This window comes from Panthera pardus, unplaced genomic scaffold, assembly GCF_024362965.1.
Source record: "Panthera pardus isolate Hobbes unplaced genomic scaffold, ASM2436296v1 HiC_scaffold_6, whole genome shotgun sequence".
NCBI classification, from domain to species: Eukaryota; Metazoa; Chordata; class Mammalia; order Carnivora; family Felidae; genus Panthera; species Panthera pardus.
Genome location: NW_026526991.1, coordinates 86,136,991 through 86,157,922, shown reverse-complemented (window position 1 = coordinate 86,157,922; position 20,932 = coordinate 86,136,991). Strand labels below are relative to the sequence as shown.

The following is a 20,932-nucleotide window of genomic DNA, read 5'->3' as shown; positions in this document are numbered from 1 at the left end:
CAAGAAACAAAACCTTAACAGAACCATGGAAGCCCCCCCATGCTGTCTTCCAGGTACGATCCTTTGCCCTTTGCCTTCTGAAGGTAAATGACATCCTGACTTGTAAACACCGTGGAGTTGTGTTGGCTGTTTTTAACTCTTTTGATTTGCTCAACATTGTTTATGAGATATCTTCCAATGTGAGTAGTTGTAAGTTTTTTATTCTCATTGTGCTATAGAATTTTATCATATAACTGTACTGCAATTTATATATCCATCTTATAGATAAACATTTGCGTTGTTTTCCTATTTGGGGCTGTAATACTGATACTATAAACATTCGTACACGAGCCTTATGAGAATATACCCAAAGTGGAATTGCTGAATCGTAAAGTTTGTTATATTTAGTTTTAGAAGATCCTATGAAACAGTCCTTTAAGGTGCTAATGGCATAATCGCCTTCGACTAGTAGTATATGAAATTCCTCATCTTCCCCAACACTTGTTTTTTGTTTTGATATATATTTACTAGTTTTTATATAATAAAGGCTCCAATAAAGGATACAGATGAGTGGCTAGATGAAGGGTTGGATTATATAGGGTAAGGACTTAAAGGGTCCTCAGGAGCTTCTGTCCCTGTGAAGTTGGGATACATACCTCTCCAGCACATGGATGTATTCACCATCCTGGAAACTCTTCTAGCACTGAGCCCCATACTAACAGAATTTTGGGGGGAATTTGCATATCACTCATTTAAAAATTTTTTTAAAAGTTTTATTTATTTTTTTTTTGAGAGAGAGAGAGAGCATAAGTGGGGGAGGGGCAGAGAGAGGGGGGAAGAGGATCCAAAGCAGGCTCTGCGCTGACAGCAGCAAGCCTGATGTTGGGCTTGAACTCATGAACTGCGAGATCATGACTCGAGCTAAAGTTGGACACTCAACCGACTGAAACACCCAGGTGCCCCGCATAGCACACATTTTTAAAAACATTTCTTCCAGTTTTATTGAGAAATAATTGACAGAGCCTACTGTATATGTTTAAGGTATATAGCATGATGGTTTGATTTACATATATTGTTAAATGATTACCACAATAGGTTTAGCTAACATCATCTTTGCATCTAGATAATGAAAAGAAAGAAAAAAGAACAAAGAAAGAAACTCTCAACTTGTGATAAGAACTCTTAGGACTTACTCTCTTAATAACTTTCCTATATATCATACAACAGTATTAACTATATGTTATACATGACAACCCTAGTATTTATCTTATAACTGGAAGTTTGTACCTTTTGACTACCTCCCTTCACCCCTGCCTCTGGTAACCACAAGTCTGACCTCTTTCTGTGAATTTGCTTTTTTGTTTTTTAAAGATTCCATATATAAATAAGATCATACAGTGTCTGTCTTTCTCAGTCTGACTTATTCACTGAGTGTGATGCCTTCAAGGTCCAACAATGTTGTCACAAACGGTAGCATTTCCTCATTTTCTATGGCTGAATACCATTCTATTGAATGTATTTACCATAACTTCTTTACCCATTCATCCATCATTGGACATTTAGATTGTTTCTGTGTCTTGTCTATTATAAATAATGCTCTTTGATCATGGAGATGCAGATATCTTTTCAAGTTAGTATTTTCATCACCTTTGGATACATTTCCAGAAGTAGAATTGCTGGATGACATGGTAGTTCTATTTTTAATTTTTTGAGGCTCCTCCTACTGTTTTCCATAGTGGCTGCACCAGTTTACAATCCTACCAACAGTGCATGAGAGTTTCCTTTTCTCTACATCTACTCCAGCATTTATTATCTCTTGTCTTTTTGATGATGGCTGTTCTAAAAGGTGTGAGGTGAAATCTCATTGTGATTTCAATTTGCATTTCTCTAATAACTAGTGATGTTGAGCATCTTTTCATGTACCTGTTGATTTTTTGTATTTCTTTGGAGAAATGTCTACTCAGGTACTTTTCCCATTTTTTAAATTGGGTTATTTGTTTGTTTTCTACTGAGCTGTATGAGGTCTTATCCAAAAAAATCACTACAAAGACCCATGTCAAGAAACTTTCTTCCTATGTTTTCTTCTATGAGTTTCATAGTTTCAGCTCTTTTACTTAAGTATTTAATCCACTTTGAGTTAATTTTTGTGAGTGGTATAAGATATGGATCCAGTTTCATTCTTTTACATGTGACTATCCAATTATCTCAGAACCATTTATGGAAAAGACTGTCTTTGCTCCATTGAGTATTCTTGGGTCCTTTTCAAATATTAGTTGACTGGGTTTATAGTGGGTTTATTTCTGAGTTCTTGATTCTGTTCCATTTGTCTATTTTTCTGTTTTTGTGCTAGTGTGATATTGTTTTGATGACTAGAACTTTATAGTAAAGCTTGATATCAGGAAGTATGATACCTCCTGCATTGTTCCTTTTTTTCCCCCAGGATTTCTTTGGCTATGCAGGAACCTTTTGTGGTTCCATATTGATTTTAGGGATTTTTTTTTCTTCTGTAAAAATTGCCATTGGAATCGTGATAGGGAATGCATTGCATCTACATATGACTTTCTGTAGTATTGACATTTTTATAATATTAATTCTTCCAATCCATGAACACAGGATACCTTTCCCTTTATTTGTGACTTCTTCGATTTCTTTCATCAATGTCTTATAGTTTTCAGCATGATATTTTTTGCCTCCTTAGTTAAATTTATTCCTAAGTATTTGATTGTTTTTGATGCTATTGTAAATTGATTCAATTTATTTATTTATTTTTCAGAAATTTTGTTGTTAGTATATAGAAATACCACTGATTTTTGTATGTTGATTTTGTATCTTGCAACTTTATGTAAGTCATGGCTACGTCTAACAGGTATTTTTGGGGGGTGGAGTGAGACTTAAGATTTTGTATACATAAATATATTCTTTATATACGGATTTTTAAATAATTTATTGTCAAATTGGTTTCCATACAACACCCAGTGCTCATCCCAGCAGGTGCCTCCTCAATGCCCATCACCCACTTTCCCCTCTCCCCCACCCCCCATCAACTCTCGGTTTGTTCTCAGTATTTAAGAGTCTCTTATGGTATGCCTCCTTCCCACTCTGTAACCTTTTTCCCCATATGGATTTTTTATATATAAAAAGATTTTAAAGATTTTCTGTATATAAAATCATTTTGTCTTCTATAGTGACAGTTTTACTTCTTCCTCTTTGATTCTGATACATTTTATTTCTTTTTCTTTACTGATTGTCCTAGCTAGGACTTCCAGTATTATGTTGACTAGGAGTGGTTAAGAGTGAACACCTTGTTTTCTCCCTGATCTTAGAAGAAAAACTTTCATCCTTTCACTATTGAGTATGATGTTAGCTGTGGACTTGTCATATATGGACTTTATTATGTTGAGATATGTTCCTTCTATGCCTAATTTGTTGAGTTTTTATCATGAATGAATGTTGAATTTTTTCAAATGCTTTTCTCTGTTTATTGCTTATTGAGATAATCATGATTCTTTTCTTTCTTTCTGTTATTAATTTGATGTATCACATTGATTGACTTGTGTATGTTGAACCATTCTTGCATCCCAGGGAGAAATCCTACTTGATCATGGTGAATGATCCTTATAATGTGCTGCTGAATTCAGTTTGCTGTATTTTATTGATAACTTTTGCATCTACATTCATCAAGGGTGTTGGCTTATAGTTTTCTTCTCTAGTACAGTCCTTTTTTTGGTTTTGGTATCAGAATAATCCTGGCCTTGGAAAATGAATTTTAATTTTTTTAAGTTTATTTATTTATTTTGAGACAGACAGAGACAGCGTGAGAGGGGGAGAGGCAGGGAGAGAGGGACAGAGAGAGAGAATCCGAAGCAGGCTCCTTACTATCAGCACAGAGCCTGATGTAGGGCTTGAAATCATGAAACTGTGAGATCATGACCTGAGCTGAAACCTAGAGTCTGACGCTTAACCAACTGAGCCACCCAGGTGCCCCAGAAAATGAATTTTAGAGTGTTCTCTCTTCTTTGATTCTTTGGAAGAGTTTGATAAGGAGTGGTGTTAATTTTTTTTTTAATATTTGCTAAAATTCGCCAGTGAAGCCATTTGGTGCTGGGTTTTTCTTTGTTGAGAGATTTTTGATTACTGATTCAATCTCTTTACTAGTAATTTGTATTTAGATTTTTAATTTCTTCCTCATTCAGTATTGATAAGTCTGCATATATATGTATGTATGTGAATATATATATATATATCAGAGAGAGAGCACAAGTGGGGGAGAGTGGCAAAGGGAGAGAGAGAGAGAATCTTAAGCAGACTCCACTCTCAGTGTGGAGCCCAATGCAGGGCTCAGTCCCACAATCCTGGGATCATGATCTGAGCTGAAATCAAGAGTCAGACATTCAATCAACTGAGCTACCCAGGTGCCCTTATAAGTTATATATTCCTAAAAAATTTTCCATTACTTCCAAGTTGTCCAGTTTGTTGGCATATAGTTGTTCAGAGTGGCCTCTTCTGATCCTTTGATTTTATGTGGTATAAGTTGTAATGTCTTCTCTTGCATTTACAATTTTATTAATTGGGGTCCTTTGTCTTTTTTTCCTTGGTTAGTCTGGCTAAGGGTTTGTCAGTTTTGTTCATCTTTTCCAAGAACCAACTCTTAGTTTGGTTAACCTTTTCTATTGCTTTTCTTTCTCTATTTTTATTTATTTTGCCACTCATCTTTATTATTTATTTCCTTCTGCCTACTTTGGACTCAGTTTGTTTTTCTTTTTCTAGGTCCTTAAGGGGTAGAATTAAATTGTTTATTTGAAACTTTTTTGTTTCTTAATATAGATGTTTGTTGCTATGAACTTCCCTCTTACAACTGCTTTTGCTGTATCCTATAATTTCTTCTATGTTGTGTTTCCATTTTCATTTGTATCAAGAAACTTTTATTTCTGGGGCACTTGGGTGGCTCAGTCGGTTGTGTCACTTTGGCTCAGGTTGTGATCTCATGGCTAGTGAGTTTGAACCCTGTGTCAGGCTCTGTGCTGACAGCTCAGAGCCTGGAGCTGCTTCAGATTCTTGTCTCCCTCTCTCTCTGCCCCTCCCCTACCTCACGCTCTGTCTCTCTCAAAAATAAACAGTAAAATGTTTTTTTAATTAAAAAAAGAAATTTTTACTTCATTTTTAATTTCTTCTTTGATCCATTAGTTTAGGATATTGTTGTTTAATTTATATGTGTTTGTGAATTTTCCAGTTTTCCTCTTGTTATTTCTATTTTCATGCCATTGTGATAAGAAAAGTCTGCATCAGTTTGCATTCCCATCAGCAGTGCAAGAGGGTTTCCCTGTCCCCACATGCTTACCAACTTGGTATGATTTCAGTCTTCTTAAACTTGCTAAGAGTTGTTTTTGAACTAACATGTAGATTATCCTCAAAAATGTTCAATGTATGCTTGAGAAGAATGTGTATTGCTGTTGTTGGATAGAATGTTTTGTATATGTCTTAGGACTGTGATGTTCAAATGCTGTTTCCTTATTGGTTCTTTACCTGTATGATCTATCCATTGTTGAGAGTGGGGTATTAAAGTTTCTAACCATTATTATATTACTGTTTGCTTCTCCTTTTAGCTCTGTCTGTTGTTGCTTTATATATTATATATTTATATTACATTTATATATTATAAACTTATATACCCAATGTTGGGCACATAAATATTTACAGTTGTTTTACTTCTTGATATACTGACCCTTTTATTGTTACATAATAACGATTTTGGTGTCTAACACTTGCTTTTAGGTTTTTAAGATTAAATTTTCTGTTGATATAAAATGGTATTGAATTGTGGCTATTTGCATTTTTTAGTTACTAGTGAAATTGCACATGTTTTGATATATATGTTGGCACTTTAGACTCTCTTTTGTGATATGCTTTTTCATGTTGCTTGCCAATTATTGCTATTTGGCTGTTTTTTACTTTTTATTGTACTTTTTTATTGATTTGTGAGAGTTCTATATAAATGACAGATATGACCTTTTGTAGCATATGAGGATGACAAATGTCTTTTGCTATTCTGTGGGTTGTGAGTCCATTTGATCTAATTTAGCATTGTAGTATTTAGGATAAAATTTAAGGTTGAGTGTAGTAGTAAAATATACAAACAAGCAAATTTTGAAAAACTAAAAATACCCCACTAAAATTATATATATATTGGGGCGCCTGGGTGGCTCAGTCGGTTGAGCATCCGACTTTGTCTCAGGGAATGATTTTGCAGTTTGTGAGTTCGAGCCCTGCGTTGGGCTCTGTGTTGTCAGCTTGGAGCCTGGAGCCTGGAGCCTGCTTTGGATTCTGTGTCTCCCTCTCTTTACCCTTCCCCACTCATGCTCTGTCTCTCTCTGTTTCTCAAAGATAAATACATGTTAAAAAAATTAATATTATATATAATATTAAATATATATTTTTATATATTAAAAATATATATAATATTATATATGTGTAATATACATATATTTCTTTATTGCTCATGTAACTAACTGTCTAAAGGTAGATAGTCCAGGCTAGTGTGACTTTATTCCACAAAGTCATTTAGTGTCACAGGTTTTTCCATCTTTTTGCTCCTTGGGTTTTGTCATCATTAGCCTGGTGAAAGCTGACCTCCACCACATACGTGTCTGGTCCATGGGAGGGAAAAAGAAGGTGCAGAAATATAAGCTCAGGACATTTTCTTATTATTTATTTAGCTATTCATTTGAACATTAAAAATATTTACATTTCAATTAGTTAATGTACAGTACAATATTGGTTTCAGGAGTAGAATTCAGTGGTTCATCACTTACACACAGCACTCAGTGCTCCTCATGACAAGTGCCCTCCTTAATACCCATCACTCATCTAGCCCACCGCCGTCTACCTCCATCTTTCAACCTTCAATTTTTTCTCTATCTTGAAGAGTTTCTTGCGTTTTTCTTCTCTCTATTCTCTTTTTCCACCTTCCCATATGTTCATCTGTTGTGTTTCTTAAATTCCACATGTGAGTGAAATCATATGGTATTTGTTTTTCTCTGACTGACTTATTTTGCTTAGCATAATATATTCTAGCTCCATCCAGATTGTTGCAAATGGCAAGATTTCATTCTTTTTGATGGCTGAGTAGTATTCCATTGTGTGTGTGTGTGTGTGTGTGTATACATATATATATATATATATATATATATATATATACCACCTCTTCTTTATCCATTCATTGATTGATGGACATTAGGGCTCTCTCCATAGTTTGGCAATTTTTGACAATGCTGCTATAAACTTTGGGATGCATATACTCCTTTGAATCTGTATTTTTGTATCCTTTGGGTAAGTACCTAATAGTGAAATTGCTGGATTATAGAGTTCTATTTAGTGTTTTGAAGAACCTCCATACTGTTCTCCAGATTGGCTGCATCAGTTGCATTCCCATCAGCAGTGCAAGAGGGTTTCCCTGTCCCCACATGCTTACCAACACCTGTTGTTTCTTGTGTTGTTAATTTTATAAGCTCAGAATTTTTAAAAGATTTATTTATTTTTGAGAGAGAAAGAGAGAAAGAGCAAGTGGGGAAGGGACAGAGAGAGAAAGGAGGACAGAAGATCCAAAGCAGGCTCTGTGCTTACAGCAGCAGCAAGCTTGATGTGGGGCTGGAACTCATGAACTGTGAGATCATGACCTGAACCAAAGTTGGACGCTTAATCTACTGAGCCACCCAGGTGCCCCTAAGCTCAGAAATTTTAAAGTCAAGAAAGGGAAGACCTCCATTGACCTCTGTCCATGGGCTGTTGACCCCAATTAAGCATGTGACTACAACTAACAGCAACAGAGTCTGGGGAAGGTAGTATCACTAGCTAAACAAATTTGTTGCTGTGAAAGGAAGAATAGATTTGGGGGAAGGTAACTATCAATTTGCTGTTACCATTTATTTGTGGTAAGTAGTTTGGGAACAGACAGACTTTTAATCTAGTTAGGAATATGAAAATATGATATCAAAACATTATATAGTACCAGTTATTATGAAATGACCAATAAACAGGTACACATTATGGGAATGAAGAAGTACTTAAGGTGGAGGATTTGAAAAGGCTTTGTAAAAGCTATAGTTATGGTGGATAGAAAAAGCACAGATTTCAACCTCAGAGACTTGCAGAATTGTGTGAGAGACTGAATGGAGCATTCAATAAACTTGAAGCAGTATAAGGTATTGAGGAGAGGGGCAGGATTGCGGACGGAAGCTGGGAGGTGAGGCCGGAAAGATGTGTTGGAATCAGACCACAAAGAGCCTTGAGTATCATGCTTAAAGAATGTGGGCTTTTATCAACAGTCAATGAGAAATAATTGAAGCCTTTTTTTTCATGAAAAGTCTATTTTAACTTCAGTTTTACAGATAGCTATTTTGTCTTCTACATTTTCAAAATTTATTTAATGCAAACCAAAGTAATCCAATAGTATATAGAAATCCAGCCTTAATATTTTTGCTTTTTCAAGTGATTAAAATAAACACTGTGCAAAGTAATAGTTTCATTTAAATTACCCCAGAGAGTATTAGAGTTGGGGGGAAGGGTGTCATACTGTCCTGCCAAGAAAATCTTCATGAGAACTGGGGCAACAATCAAAAAAGAGTGCTAATGAATATGTGAATAATCTGACATGAAATTTGGCTCCGATGTGATATTTTGATCTGAAGTTAAAGACTGATTAAGATTTTCATGAACTTAAACTTGAATCTGTGCAGTAAATTATCAAGGGGTGTAATTAGAGTCACTTCCTTCCTAGGTCTATGGGGAAATTCCCATCACCATTGATGAGAATTGTGCGTAAAGATCATGGGAAGAGCATGGCCCTTGGGTTTCCTCTTAAACAGCCTGTAGGATTTGTTATGGTTATTTTAATGCACTGGTCCTTAGAGACACTAATTTCAGATCTGCCTCTACCTTCGACATGCTGAAAATGACAAAAGTTGGAAGTGCGAACCCCAAGAGACATAGATAACTTGTCATTCTTCTTCATCTATAATTAATTTACTTGTAAAGAGGAAACTTCTTGTTTCTTAAATGCCAAATTATTAAACAACAACAACAAAAATGATTCATATCAATGGAGGGGAAAGAATACTGCCTCGTGTTGACTAAGTGGCTAGCAACTTCTCTGGGAGTTAGACTCTGGGAACTGAGGTTATTTCTTTAAGTCACTGCTGGTTCTGAGACACTTATGTGCCAAAACACTTGGCCAGGGGTATTTAGAAATGTTTGTGGCTTGGGAAACAGGATTTTTACTCAGGAAAAGTCTTGAGACAAATGGCAAATGATGAGAAATTATAGAATAAAACTGATATTGGGATAAGGTAAAGCAGGAAAACAATGGTAGTTCTAAGGATTAACAATGTTCTGGTTTCTCATGCAGCTCTCAGCAAAACCATATGTGCAATGGCCCTGGATCTTCTGTTGTCTTCCCATGCCCTCTTAGTACTAAGGGTAGGTCTTAACTTTGATTTTGAGATGGAAGTGTCTTTTTGGTAATTCTTTTTTTTAATGTTTATTTATTTATTTTGAGAAAGAGAGAGCAAGTGTGAGGGGGAGAGAGGCAAAGAGAGAGAGAGAGAGAGAGAGAGAGAGAGAGAAGGAGAGACAGAATCCTAACCAGGCATGCAACCAGGACAGAGGCCAGTGTGGGACTCGGTCTTATAACTAACTGTGAGATCATGACCTGAGCTGAAACCAAGAGTCAGACACTTAACTGACTGAGCCACCCAGGCACCCCTCTTTTTTGTAATTCTGATACACAAGCCAGTGTTTCCTCATACTTTCCATCTTAGATTACTTAAGAGCAGAATCAGCACCTACCTTGCCTATAAATTTCTGGTCCTTTTTCATAAAGCGAAACACACCTAGCTATTTTTTGCCAGATGGTAAATGTCAGACATTGAAAATATATTACCAGATGAATAAATGAATGATAGATATGTAAAACCAGAAATATCCTCTGTATATAAAATGTTTCCTTTTATACATTATAGTGCTTTATACATTATACTAGTTGATGATAGGCAAGTGGCAGGTATCAAAGACTCAAGAAACATAATAACTGGAAGTGGGCAGATATAAGGTCTCTGGTGCAGATTTAAGAGATTAGATTTACACTGCAAAGATCTTTTGTCTCTGTCTTAGAGAACAAATGTAATGCATTGAGTTACTCATTTACTAAGAGTGCAACTAATTTCAAGGCAGTCCTTCATTTCAAGCTTTTGTTCTGGGCAAAGAAATTAAATTCTTCTGAGCCCTTTATACATGTTAACTCACTCTTTACAAAATCTTATGAGGTAGGTACCATAATCATTCTGCTTTTATGCATGGGGAAAATGAGGTGCAAAAATTAATTTGTCAAGACCTCACAGATGCTAAGTACGGCTGCAGTCTATTTCCTTAACCATAATATTGTATTGTCTTATGAGACGGCACTCCAGTCACTAACTAATGGCAGGAGAGGCCCGTGAGGCTTTCTGGGGATAATGCTCCAGGTACAAGCAAATCCATGATATAAGAAAGTATGTATGGTTCCTTTTCAAAGAACACCAAGGCCAGTGTGGTAGAGAAGGGAAAGAGTGATGAGACGTAGTGGCTTACGGGCTTTGGGAAAGATTTGGTTTTCATTGTTAGAAAACCGGAAAGCCACGGGAGGGTGTTAAGCAGAGGTGCGATGTAGTATTACTGCGATGTAGTATTACTTAAAACAATATTGAGGCTCAGGGTGTTTGGGTGGCTCAGTTGGATAAGCATCTGACTTTGACTCAGGTCACGTGATCTCATGGTTCGTGGGTTCAAGCCCCGCATCAGACTCTGTTGAGAGCTCAGAGCCTGGATCCTGCTTCCGATTCTGTGTCTCCCTCTCTCCCTCTCTCTATGCCCCCTCTCCCACTCGTACTCCGTCTCTCTCTCTCTTAAAAATAAACATTAAAAAAATTAAAAAAAAAGAATATTGTGGCTGCTGTATGAAGATTAGGGTGGGAGTAGAGACTAAATATTTAATATAAAATAATACTTAAATTCAATACATAAGTCAAAATTACCCCCCCCCCCACACACACATACACACAGAGTCTTCCTGTTTTCTAAAACTAAATAGTTCCTGAAACTTTTTAGCCAGTTAAATATATTTAAAAAAAACCATAGGTTCTCAAATTCTTGTAGTATTCTAAAACGTTTGTATATTTTTAGGAATTATTACTGTGATCTTTTCTTTAATGTGGACGTCACCAGCAAAATGATGTCCCTGCCTGAGCCATGACTTGACATAGGAGGCCCCATTGAACTTCTTGATTGACTTCCCCATTGAACTGATGGTCGTTAGGTGTTTGGCATTTAGTATTTGGTTGCAGCTGAAAGGGGGATGGAGGAATTGCTCATGCTCCATAGCTAAATTTGCCCCGGTGCCAGGGAATTCTGTATCACTTGGACTCAAAAATCCTGCATTTCAGTCCCACTGACTGTACCCAACACTACCTACCCTGTAGCCTGTGTCACCTCCGCTAACATTGGCTTGTTATGGGGCAGCAGGCAGGCATTATACACAGTCTTACTGTTGGTGTGGCAGCTGCCTTTCTGGGTCTGCTCAGCTGCCCCGGGGTGAGAGTGGGGGACCTGCACCTGTACCAGAACTGCTATGAAGTCTGATACCAACCTCTGAAACCTCCGTTGGGTGGTCTTATTAAGATCTATTTTTTTCTTTGGCATCCTTTTCCAAAGATGGTTTAATATTCTAACAATTGGTAGAGCTGCATCTATATATTCTGGGTAATGAGCACCCAGCTTGAACTATGGAGGGAGAGGTAGAGAGAATTGGTCATACTCTGGATGTATTTCCACCGCAGACCTAACAGGTTTTGCTAATGCATGGCATGTGAGGTATGAAAGAGAGGTGTCAAGTATGATTCCCAGGTTTTGGCCTGATTGGAAGAAAGTGTGGGGATAAGGGGTAGGTTTTGTTAGTGAAAATGGAGTGTTTGGTTTCAGGCACGTTTTAAACGCATATGGGGTAACCAGGTGCAGCTTCAAGTACCTGCTTGCTACATGAGTCTGGAGTTCAAAGGAGTGGTTAGAACTGTTCAGAAATGATTAACTCAGTAACTCAACAAACAATTTCCATTCATCGATTAGAATCATGAGTCTTTTGTTTAATTTAGGATTTTAATATATTAGTGATTATCTGCCTATTTCAAATGTTCATAAATGAAGTAAAATAAAATCTCCAAATCTGTGTAAAAGGCTGTACAAGAGCTCAGCTTTCTGATGTTTCTGATGTGAAACAGAGCAAACCCAGAGCCTCTCAACTAAGTGCTTGTCTTTGTGCCCTCATCCCTTCCTTGAAGAAACAGGAGCTCAGGATGATTAACTCAAGCTTTGATAGAAAATATCACTTTAGCAAGTGAAATAAAGCTAAACTTATGTATGGTAGGCCTGAATTCAGGAAGGAAGTATAGTTTTAAGACGGAAGGTTGGAGATTCAAAGAAAAAAGGTTGTAAGATTTCCATGATACACCAGGCTCAGAAAGAAGAGCTAAGAAAACATCTCAAATCTTGGAAGGAAATAAAACCAAAATGAAAGAAAAAGATGTAGTGCCCTTGGAATAACCAATTGCAAAGGCAAGAAGATCTGAGAGGTATCATCACTGTATATCTCTTTCACATGCCTCTAAAAATGCTTTTTTTTCCCCTTGAGCTTTGACTAGGGATAATATTGTGAAAGAGAAATCACAAAACTACAGTGAATACAAAGAAAATATTTTAATAAAATATTCAATACAGTATTTCCCTATGGGGCCTTGTAAGAAGTGAGAAGCCAAAAAAGTAACTGTCACTTTTGGTAATCCAGTCCTAAATGAGACAGGAATGCTCTTACTTTTCTCTAAAGCTCCTTGCCCAGTTCCACCAATAGGCTGCCATCAGGAGGATGAGGAAACCTGCAAAGGTCATTGTGAAGAAGTGACTGAACAGAACCTGTTTAGAAGCAACTAGAGACCAGCAGGTTTTGCCTCAGGCCTCTCACCAGGTACAGTATCTGGGAAAAAAAAAAACAAAAAGAAGGCAACATAACATACTGGTTGATATACAAAAGGTGTTAACAACAAAATTTTGGGTTTCCGCCCTTCATCCTATTTGCATTTCCAGAGTGACCAACAGAAACAGAGAAATCTGTTTTAACCTCTTTTAGTGGTTTTAACCTCTAAGCATTTTGAACAAATCATTCCTTGGCCAACTTTTATATTCAAGGTCTATTATGCAATTCTTGGGTTTCAAATGGAGAAAAATGAGAACATACTGTTTCCTATACATAATATAGCTGCAAATACTGCATGTATGAAACAAGTGTCAGCCATGAATCCTCTGCCTTGTGTGTTACTGTTTATTGACACAGAAAGTGCTGTTGCTTGAATATGAGTATCATCTAGTGCATGAAGATATAGAAGGACAAATTACTGTGTTTCCATTCTGGAATAGTCTGACAGTGCTTTGCACAAACTATCAAAACTTGATAAAAGACTTTCTTGAGGTTGTCTTGCTGTCATGATTCCGATGTGTTTTGATTTCCTTCAGGAGTCATAAATTGCACCTTTGGCACAATGAGGGATGAGTTGTTCCTTCGGATAGAGTTGTTTCTCCTCATAGAATTGTTTCTTCTCATGGAATTGCGCTTCCTCAGAGAATTTTGATGGGATAGTTCACTCTTTTGGAGAGTCTGAATAAGGATGGAAGGCTTCTCATCCAGCTCTCGGGCACTGCACCTTGGAGCAGCTACTTTAACAGTGTTGCCAAATTTGGAGTAATCCACAGAATACACTCCTTCCTCCTCAGTAACAATGGACACAAAGCGATGGCCCCATTGTATCTCCTCGGCGATATAGGAGGTTCTTGCTTGTGTGGTAATGCCAGTAGTCTCGACCACTCCTTCGAGAATCACTATGACCTCTAGGTCTTGGTTGGCAAGATCAGTTGCTGAGATATCATACAAGGGGCTGCGCTTGTCAATCACATGGCAGATGATCAAAGGGGCTACCAGAAAAATGTTATTGCTCTCAATTGGGTTATCAACAGGAATGTCCAGCTGGTGAATAGGCACCACCTCCCCTTCAGGTGTGGTTGTTTTCTTGACCACCTGGATGCGCACTGAGGCACTAATGATCATACTTTTCCTTAGGTCACCCACTCGGAACATGAAGCACAGCTTGCCATTTCTAACGGCAATCACAGCATGGCGGCTGAAAATCAAGGTTTCCGCCCTTCTGTGAGCCTGAGCTGTTTTCATGAAAATGCAACCCAACATGACTGCGTTGATTATCAAACCCACAATGTTCTGGAGAATCAAAACTGTGATGGCCAGGGGACATTCCTCTGTCATCATTCTCCCTCCAAATCCAATTGTCACTTGAACTTCAATGGAGAAGAGGAAAGCAGAGGTGAAAGACCTGTAAGGAGTGATATCAGAAAACGGTGCCATCAGATCAAATTTTGAATAATGAAATAACATGCTAAGCTGAATTTTCCATCTTCTTCCTCCAAAAGCTATTCAATACTTTTGGAAACACCTGGCAACTTAACTTGTCAAATGTCTGATTCTAAACACAAGCACTTTCTCTCTCCCCCTCTCTCATCATAATGCCTCCACTTTCATACTTCTGGGATACAATTCTGTTATTTTCTACATCACATAATGATGGGCCTACTTACATGAAAGCATTAAAAGAATAAGTTAAAATAATAAATACATATTTGTGTCTACAGGCATATTTTACTTTGTGAAATACTTTCACAAAGGCATAGTTTACTTGGTGAAACTTTCTATGTTTATTATTTATTGCATATCTGTGTTTAAGTGACTTGAGTCATATGGGAAGGTATTGAGTAATAAATGAACATTTTATTATTTACAACCCTTAAAATCATATTCATTGGCTAACACTTATTGTATACCTTATACAGACAAAGCATGGTGCTTAAAGGTGGTACAAAACACATGACTCAAAAATATTAGTATTTTTAATAAAAAAAGAATGTCTTGCCATTCGGAAAGAAAACTTTTTTTAAATTGATTGTCCCATTTTGTTCTCTAATTCTAGTGAATACTGAAGCCATTAAAGGAAAAATTTGAGAAAGAGATTTGTAAGTGGCTATGTCAAGATCACATAATTAATGAGAACTTGAATTCTGTCACTTCTAGCTTAGTGATCTTTTGAAAGAAGCAAAAGGAAAGAGTGGACAAGTGTCAGTATTTTCTTGGGAAGTTCTTTCAAATTGTACCTCTCTTCCATATCTAGTGCAAACACTGATTTGGTAAGTTCAAAGTTGACTGGGCAAAACTTACAAAAAGCTCTCAGGTAAGTCTGATTTGTTCCCCTGGTTAAGATACACCACATTTGGTTATTCTTAAGGTTAATTTATTCACTTACCCACATAACCTATATTGCCATGGCTTCTTTACATAAACAAGGTTGGTCCTATGTGTGCCCCCAATGCCAATTCCAAAGTCCTCTAATTTTATAGATTAACCATGCGTAGGCTATCTTCCAGAGTATTATCTATCTATAAATGCCATGCACAATGAGTGGGCAAAATGCTTAAACATTTGAATACTGAGTATCCGCACTGCCCTTTGGTGCAACACCATGAGGGGTAAGCATATATGATGCTGTTGATTAGCTTTCCAGTGGAACGTGAAAAATTGCCCTTTTACCCCTTTTGCTGCTAAAAAGATTCATGGAAACCACAATAATTGCTTTGTGCACTAGCTACACAGAAGATGTGTTGTATGATACAAAAACTCGTAAAGATTAAGAATGGACCCCAGGGGAGGAACTTGGATACAGCACTGATTTCTAATTATGTATATGTACTTCATGGAGCAGACTGACGGTAAATATTCCCACGTTTCATTTTAATGGCTTGGGAGATTATTCATATGCTGTATTTTATGTATTGTTTATTTTATGAAAGAATTTAATTCTAAATATTACGTGGTACAAGACCCAGCCTTTTATGGATACCTGTCATGCTAAACACCCTCAGAAGATGAAAGTGTTCAGCTGTTCATTTGTTCTGGTACAGAGGGAGTTAGGCTGAATGAAAGAAAACATGTTGGTTTATTTTCTGACTCATGTTGGAAAGTCATCCACATGAAAGAGAAAGTGAGCCATCCTAAAATGAGAATGGTAGAATGTTATTTGGACATACTGGTGAGTAACCATCACTCTAAGTTGTTTCTAATTTTGATGACATGGTGGGACATTTAACTTACGAAAGGTAAGGAAATGTAAAGAATAAGAAATATTATCAGACATCTTTTAATCTCCTTTGGGAGAGAATGGAGGTTTTCCAGTTCTATATTTTTGGTGAAAAAATTTTTATTATGTGCGGTTGGTTATGATTAAACTAAATGTTGAGATGAAGTATAAACAGTAGGAAAACGTTAAAAATAAAATTAGTAAGATTTTAACCTTAAAAGATTTCAAGTTATTTTTTTAGGTAAGAAGCAAAGCTAAAAATCAAAAATTGTCATGCTGAGGAGATCAACTTTGTCTCACTGTATTTGAGACGTCATTTCTCACAGTAAATGGAATATTCATACCAGCAGGAATACATCAGGGTAATGAAAATGCTTCAGAACACATCTTGTGAAAAATAAAAGCTAGCAGTAAAACAGCTTTTAGCAACCAGTGCACTCTATAAAGTTCTTTTTAAAAAATCATCAAAAGGATGTTAGTTTTGATGCTATATCTTTCTAAAATTTTTTTTAACATTTATTTATTATTAAGAGTCAAAGATAGAGCATGAGCGTGGGAGGGGCAGAGAGAGGGGGAGACACAGAATCCGAAGAAGGCTCCAGGCTCTGAGCTGCTAGCACAGAGCCAGACGCGGGGCTCAAACTCACAAACCGCTAGATTATTGACCTGAGCCAAAGTCGGGCGCTCAACCAACTGACCCACCCAGGCGCCCCAATGCTATATCTCTAATAAACTGCTTCATGACTTCTTTTTCACAGGAAAAGCCAAAATATTTGTCTTGTAAATAAAATCTGCCATTTATTTTTGAGGTTTATTGTTTTTTAATCTCTTTTTATGAGTATCTACTGTACGTTTGTTAAAAATTTATCTTGATATGAAATTGGTTCACCAATATCAGTGTCCATAAATTTCTTAAAGAGAAATATTATAGAAAATGATACTTGGCCTACAAATACCTGTTAAACACAATGTTTTGTTTCTTTTATATCCGGTACGCTGATGATCACCGACATTTTTCATCTATATTTTCTTTCAGAGAAAAGTTTGTGAAAAGTTCAAGACACAATAATATCTACTTGATGATAAAGGCAATGGATCAATTCAGTATATTTTTCTCTTCTCAAAATCTGAGCTGAAATCTGTGATGTGTGATCTCTGCACACAAATGTTGCATCTCTTCCTGATACGCTGGCATTGAAGGTACTTAGGAAATGGAAGGACGGACAAGGACAAGTTCAAAGTCTGGGTTTCCGCTTCTGGCAATGGTATGCTAAGTTCAGAAGATTTCAGGGTCAGCAAAGGTCTCATTCTTTACAGCTGCCTGGCAGAATGGTGCTTGTTCAAGTTGCTTTGCTTTGTACACTACGCGAATTTGTAATATTACTCAGAAAATGTCCTGGCAAAGTTTCCAGTATTATTGCCATTGTTTCGCTTCAGAGTGACTATTTTTGCAATCGATATACATGATCTCTTTGCACCTTCCAACAAAAATTAAAGGACAGATCACCCCATCTAATTGTTCTTAGGCCATGTGAAAATATGTTCTTAGGCCAAGTGAAATGAAATTCACTTTACTTACCATTGAAACACTTACAAGAGAAAGAAGCAAAAGCTAGGCAGTCTGAGGACGGTCTTGTTTTTACTCTATTAAAACTTGTAAAGAAAATCACAACATTAAGGTACTTCTGTATAATCCCTTCCATGAAAAACTTGGATCAATTTCCATTAAAAGTTAATTTTTTTCTAGTTCTGCATCTTAGCATAACCAATGCTAGCAACCAGCTATTATATAAGATACTCTTGATAAAGAAGGGCTTGTAGCTACTTATTTCAATTTTAGTGGATTTTTAACCTAGGACACCTCTCTGCCAGTGTTTTCCCATTTCCCTCACTATTGCTGGAAATGTCATGGGCAAGAGAAATATTGGAACAATATTGCTAGCATTGACACAATATTTTTTGTTGTTCAGAGATATTTACCCGTGGACACTAGAACTATAGCCAGCAGCTTTTTCATACTGAAAACTAAATATGTGCTTTTTCTGAGTGAGGCATTCTGGAATCCTCTGAATCATAACCATTTTTATAATAACCAGTGCAGTATTTTTAAAGCTAGCCAGAGGGATTGAAGCTCCACGTTTGCAGAGACTCCTCATCCATAAAGCTTCCTTTAAAACGATTTTAATGTGTCAGATTAGTTTTTTGTTTGTTTGTTTGTTTGTTTTTGTTTTTTTACTTCTTTGTGCCCAAAGGTACTAAAGGAATGCTTTATTTCACTTTCCACAAAAATAACTGTAAGAGGAGAGCAAGGGCAGTTTCCTATTTTTTCCCACACCGTTTTCAATCCCTGCCTCATCCCACTGCATTCTTACCTGACGTTAGTCACACAAACAGTGGACTCCAAACCACTTTTCTCCATTCCGCTTTTCTCCATGTAAGCGTAGATGTCCCCATGGGCAAAGGCCACGAGCCACCACATGATGGCGAAGAGCAGCCAACTGCAGAGGAACGACATGGTAAAGATGACCAGCGTGTGGCGCCATTTCAGGTCCACCAAGGTAGTGAAGATGTCCTGAAGGAATCGCCCTTGCTCGCGGATGTTCTTGTGCGCCAGGTTGCATGCCCCGCTCTTGGCGATGAAGCGGGCTTTGGGGAGGCGGTCTCGGACGCGCGGCTTGCGCAGATTCTCCGCGGCGATGCGCGCCAGCACATACTCCTCGGGGATGATGCTCTTTCTGGCCAACATCGTCCTGTCACCATAGCCAGCTTATTCACCTGTCTCTGACCTGACTCCTCTTCCCTCGGGACGTCCTCCTGCATAAGGCAAACGACGATTTTAAAACTCCCCCCTCCCCCATTTTCTCACCTCTTCAGTTCTTGCATTCAGGGATATGTGTATACGTTCCAGGTGACCTGCAAAGCTAAGGTATGATTTTATCAATCCCAACACGATTCTAGTTTTTGCGCTTGAGTTCTGGAGTCGCGGAGAAATTATTTGGTACGAATCGGAAGTGTTTCAATTTTCCGTATCGTTATGAACACGGGCAGAGCCTTAGTTAAGCAAAACCAGGAGCCGTCCTGTAAACAGCAGGCTCAATGATAATTCCGAGATTAACCGCGTCTGTAGATTAGTGCAAAGATACAAACACGCGGCGTCTATGGTGGAAATTAAAACCAGCTGGGTATTACGATCCACTTATTATTTAGACGATATAGCAGTATGAAAAGTACAGAGAGGAAATTCTTCCTCCGTTATTTTTAGAAGTAGGCAGAGAAAAGGCCGTGGCCTCTTGCGCAGTATAAATAACATGTTTAGTGAAATTTGACAAAATAATAATAAGCGATGTGCTATGTAACTTGAAAACGATGAAGAAGTATTTTAAATGTTAAACAAGTATGAACTGCATTAAAAAAAGAGAAAAAAAATCCCATTGGAATTCATAATATTGTAAATTGAAAACTTTACAGCGAAGGCTTCAAACAAACATACAAGCCGCAGGAAAAACCCGGACAATAACCTGCGGATTGCAAGATAGAGTTAGAAGAGTGTGCCCCGAAAAGTCTCTCTAATACTGTAAAACTTGTGCTGTGTTTGGCATTTTAAATCATTTGCGGGGGTGCGAGCAGCCTCCCCCTCCCCTCCCCGGGAGGAGCGTTGAAACTTACAGACTCTGGGCAGCGGGTGCGGCAGCTGCACCTCCCTACACAGGCCGGCCGACCGCGGGCAGGTCCCTCGTTCTCCCATCCCGGCGCGCGGGTGCAGGGACCGCGAATGCCGGAGGGACAAATCCGGGGACCGCGTGTCCTAAGGAGAAGAGTTAAAATAATAAAAGGTGCAACTGAGTCTGAACGCGGGAAGGCTAGAGGAAGGGGGATGGGTGTAGATCTTCCCCTCCCCCGGTTCAGCGCTACTCCCCTGGCCGTTGCAGTGCAAGGAGGAGGGGCTGGGGGAAGAGAACCTTGGGGCTGATGCTCTACAAATCAGCCTCCCGGTTCAGGCTTTGACGTGCGCCAGATCTATGAGGCCGCCGGAGTTGGCGAGATAGAGAAGGGAGGGGAGTGGGGGAAGGCGCAACCCGCGGAGGTAGGGAGCTGGCCAGGGGAGGGGCAACCGGGAGGGGGGGTAGGGAGGGCGGGACCTGTAGGGCCAGTTCTCTTCCAGTAGCGGCGACCCCCCGGGCCTCCAGTTTGACACGCAAGTCTTTAAAAGGCTCCCTGCTCAGGAGGGAGAACTTGCTGAGTCCAAGTTCACTGACGTAAAGAGAATTTATTTTTTATTTTGTAATGTGGGTAGATAACTGGGCTACTTAAGATTGAATAAAACCAGGTATAGAAATCAGAAAACAGTTTTCCGAGGTGTTCACGCTGTGTGCACACATAATGTGCACACACATTAAATTTCGAACTAGTGGGGATGATACAGGTGGAAGATGTTCTGAAACCCAGTAAACTGTTTCTTCACCAGCCAAAGCTAGTTCTCAGGAAGTTAAACGCGCACGTGCACACAGGCACACTAAGACACCCGCCCCCACCCCACCCCCAACCTACAAAAACAAAAACAAAAAAACATTTGGGGTTCCTTCCAGTGAGAAAGTTTACCCCCAACAAAAAATCGCTGTCAACACTTAGAACTCAGATGGCCATTTTTCAGTAATTGGTTGCTTTCTGAAATGTTGCAGCTTCTC

General features: G+C 38.2%; 1 protein-coding gene across 4 annotated transcripts; it reads right to left on the bottom strand.

Moving 5' to 3' along the window:
- Positions 1 to 12,741: 12,741 nt before the first annotated feature.
- KCNJ8 (potassium inwardly rectifying channel subfamily J member 8) lies at positions 12,742 to 20,403 on the bottom strand. Of its 4 annotated transcripts, none has more exons than XM_019452189.2 (4): positions 20,387 to 20,403; positions 19,914 to 20,052; positions 18,620 to 19,061; positions 12,742 to 14,435 (listed from the first exon to the last, which is right to left on the bottom strand). In XM_019452189.2, the coding sequence occupies exons 3-4, from the start codon at positions 18,991 to 18,993 to the stop codon at positions 13,535 to 13,537; spliced, it is 1,275 nt and encodes a 424-aa protein (XP_019307734.1). In that variant the 5' UTR covers positions 18,994 to 19,061; positions 19,914 to 20,052; positions 20,387 to 20,403; the 3' UTR covers positions 12,742 to 13,534. The 4 variants fall into 4 exon arrangements, with proteins under 4 accessions (XP_019307734.1, XP_019307733.1, XP_019307735.1 ...); XM_019452188.2 differs by lacking the exon at positions 20,387 to 20,403 and adding an exon at positions 20,207 to 20,306; XM_019452190.2 differs by lacking the exon at positions 20,387 to 20,403 and having other exon boundaries at positions 18,620 to 19,648; positions 19,914 to 20,310.
- Between the last annotated feature and the right edge of the window lie 529 nt (positions 20,404 to 20,932).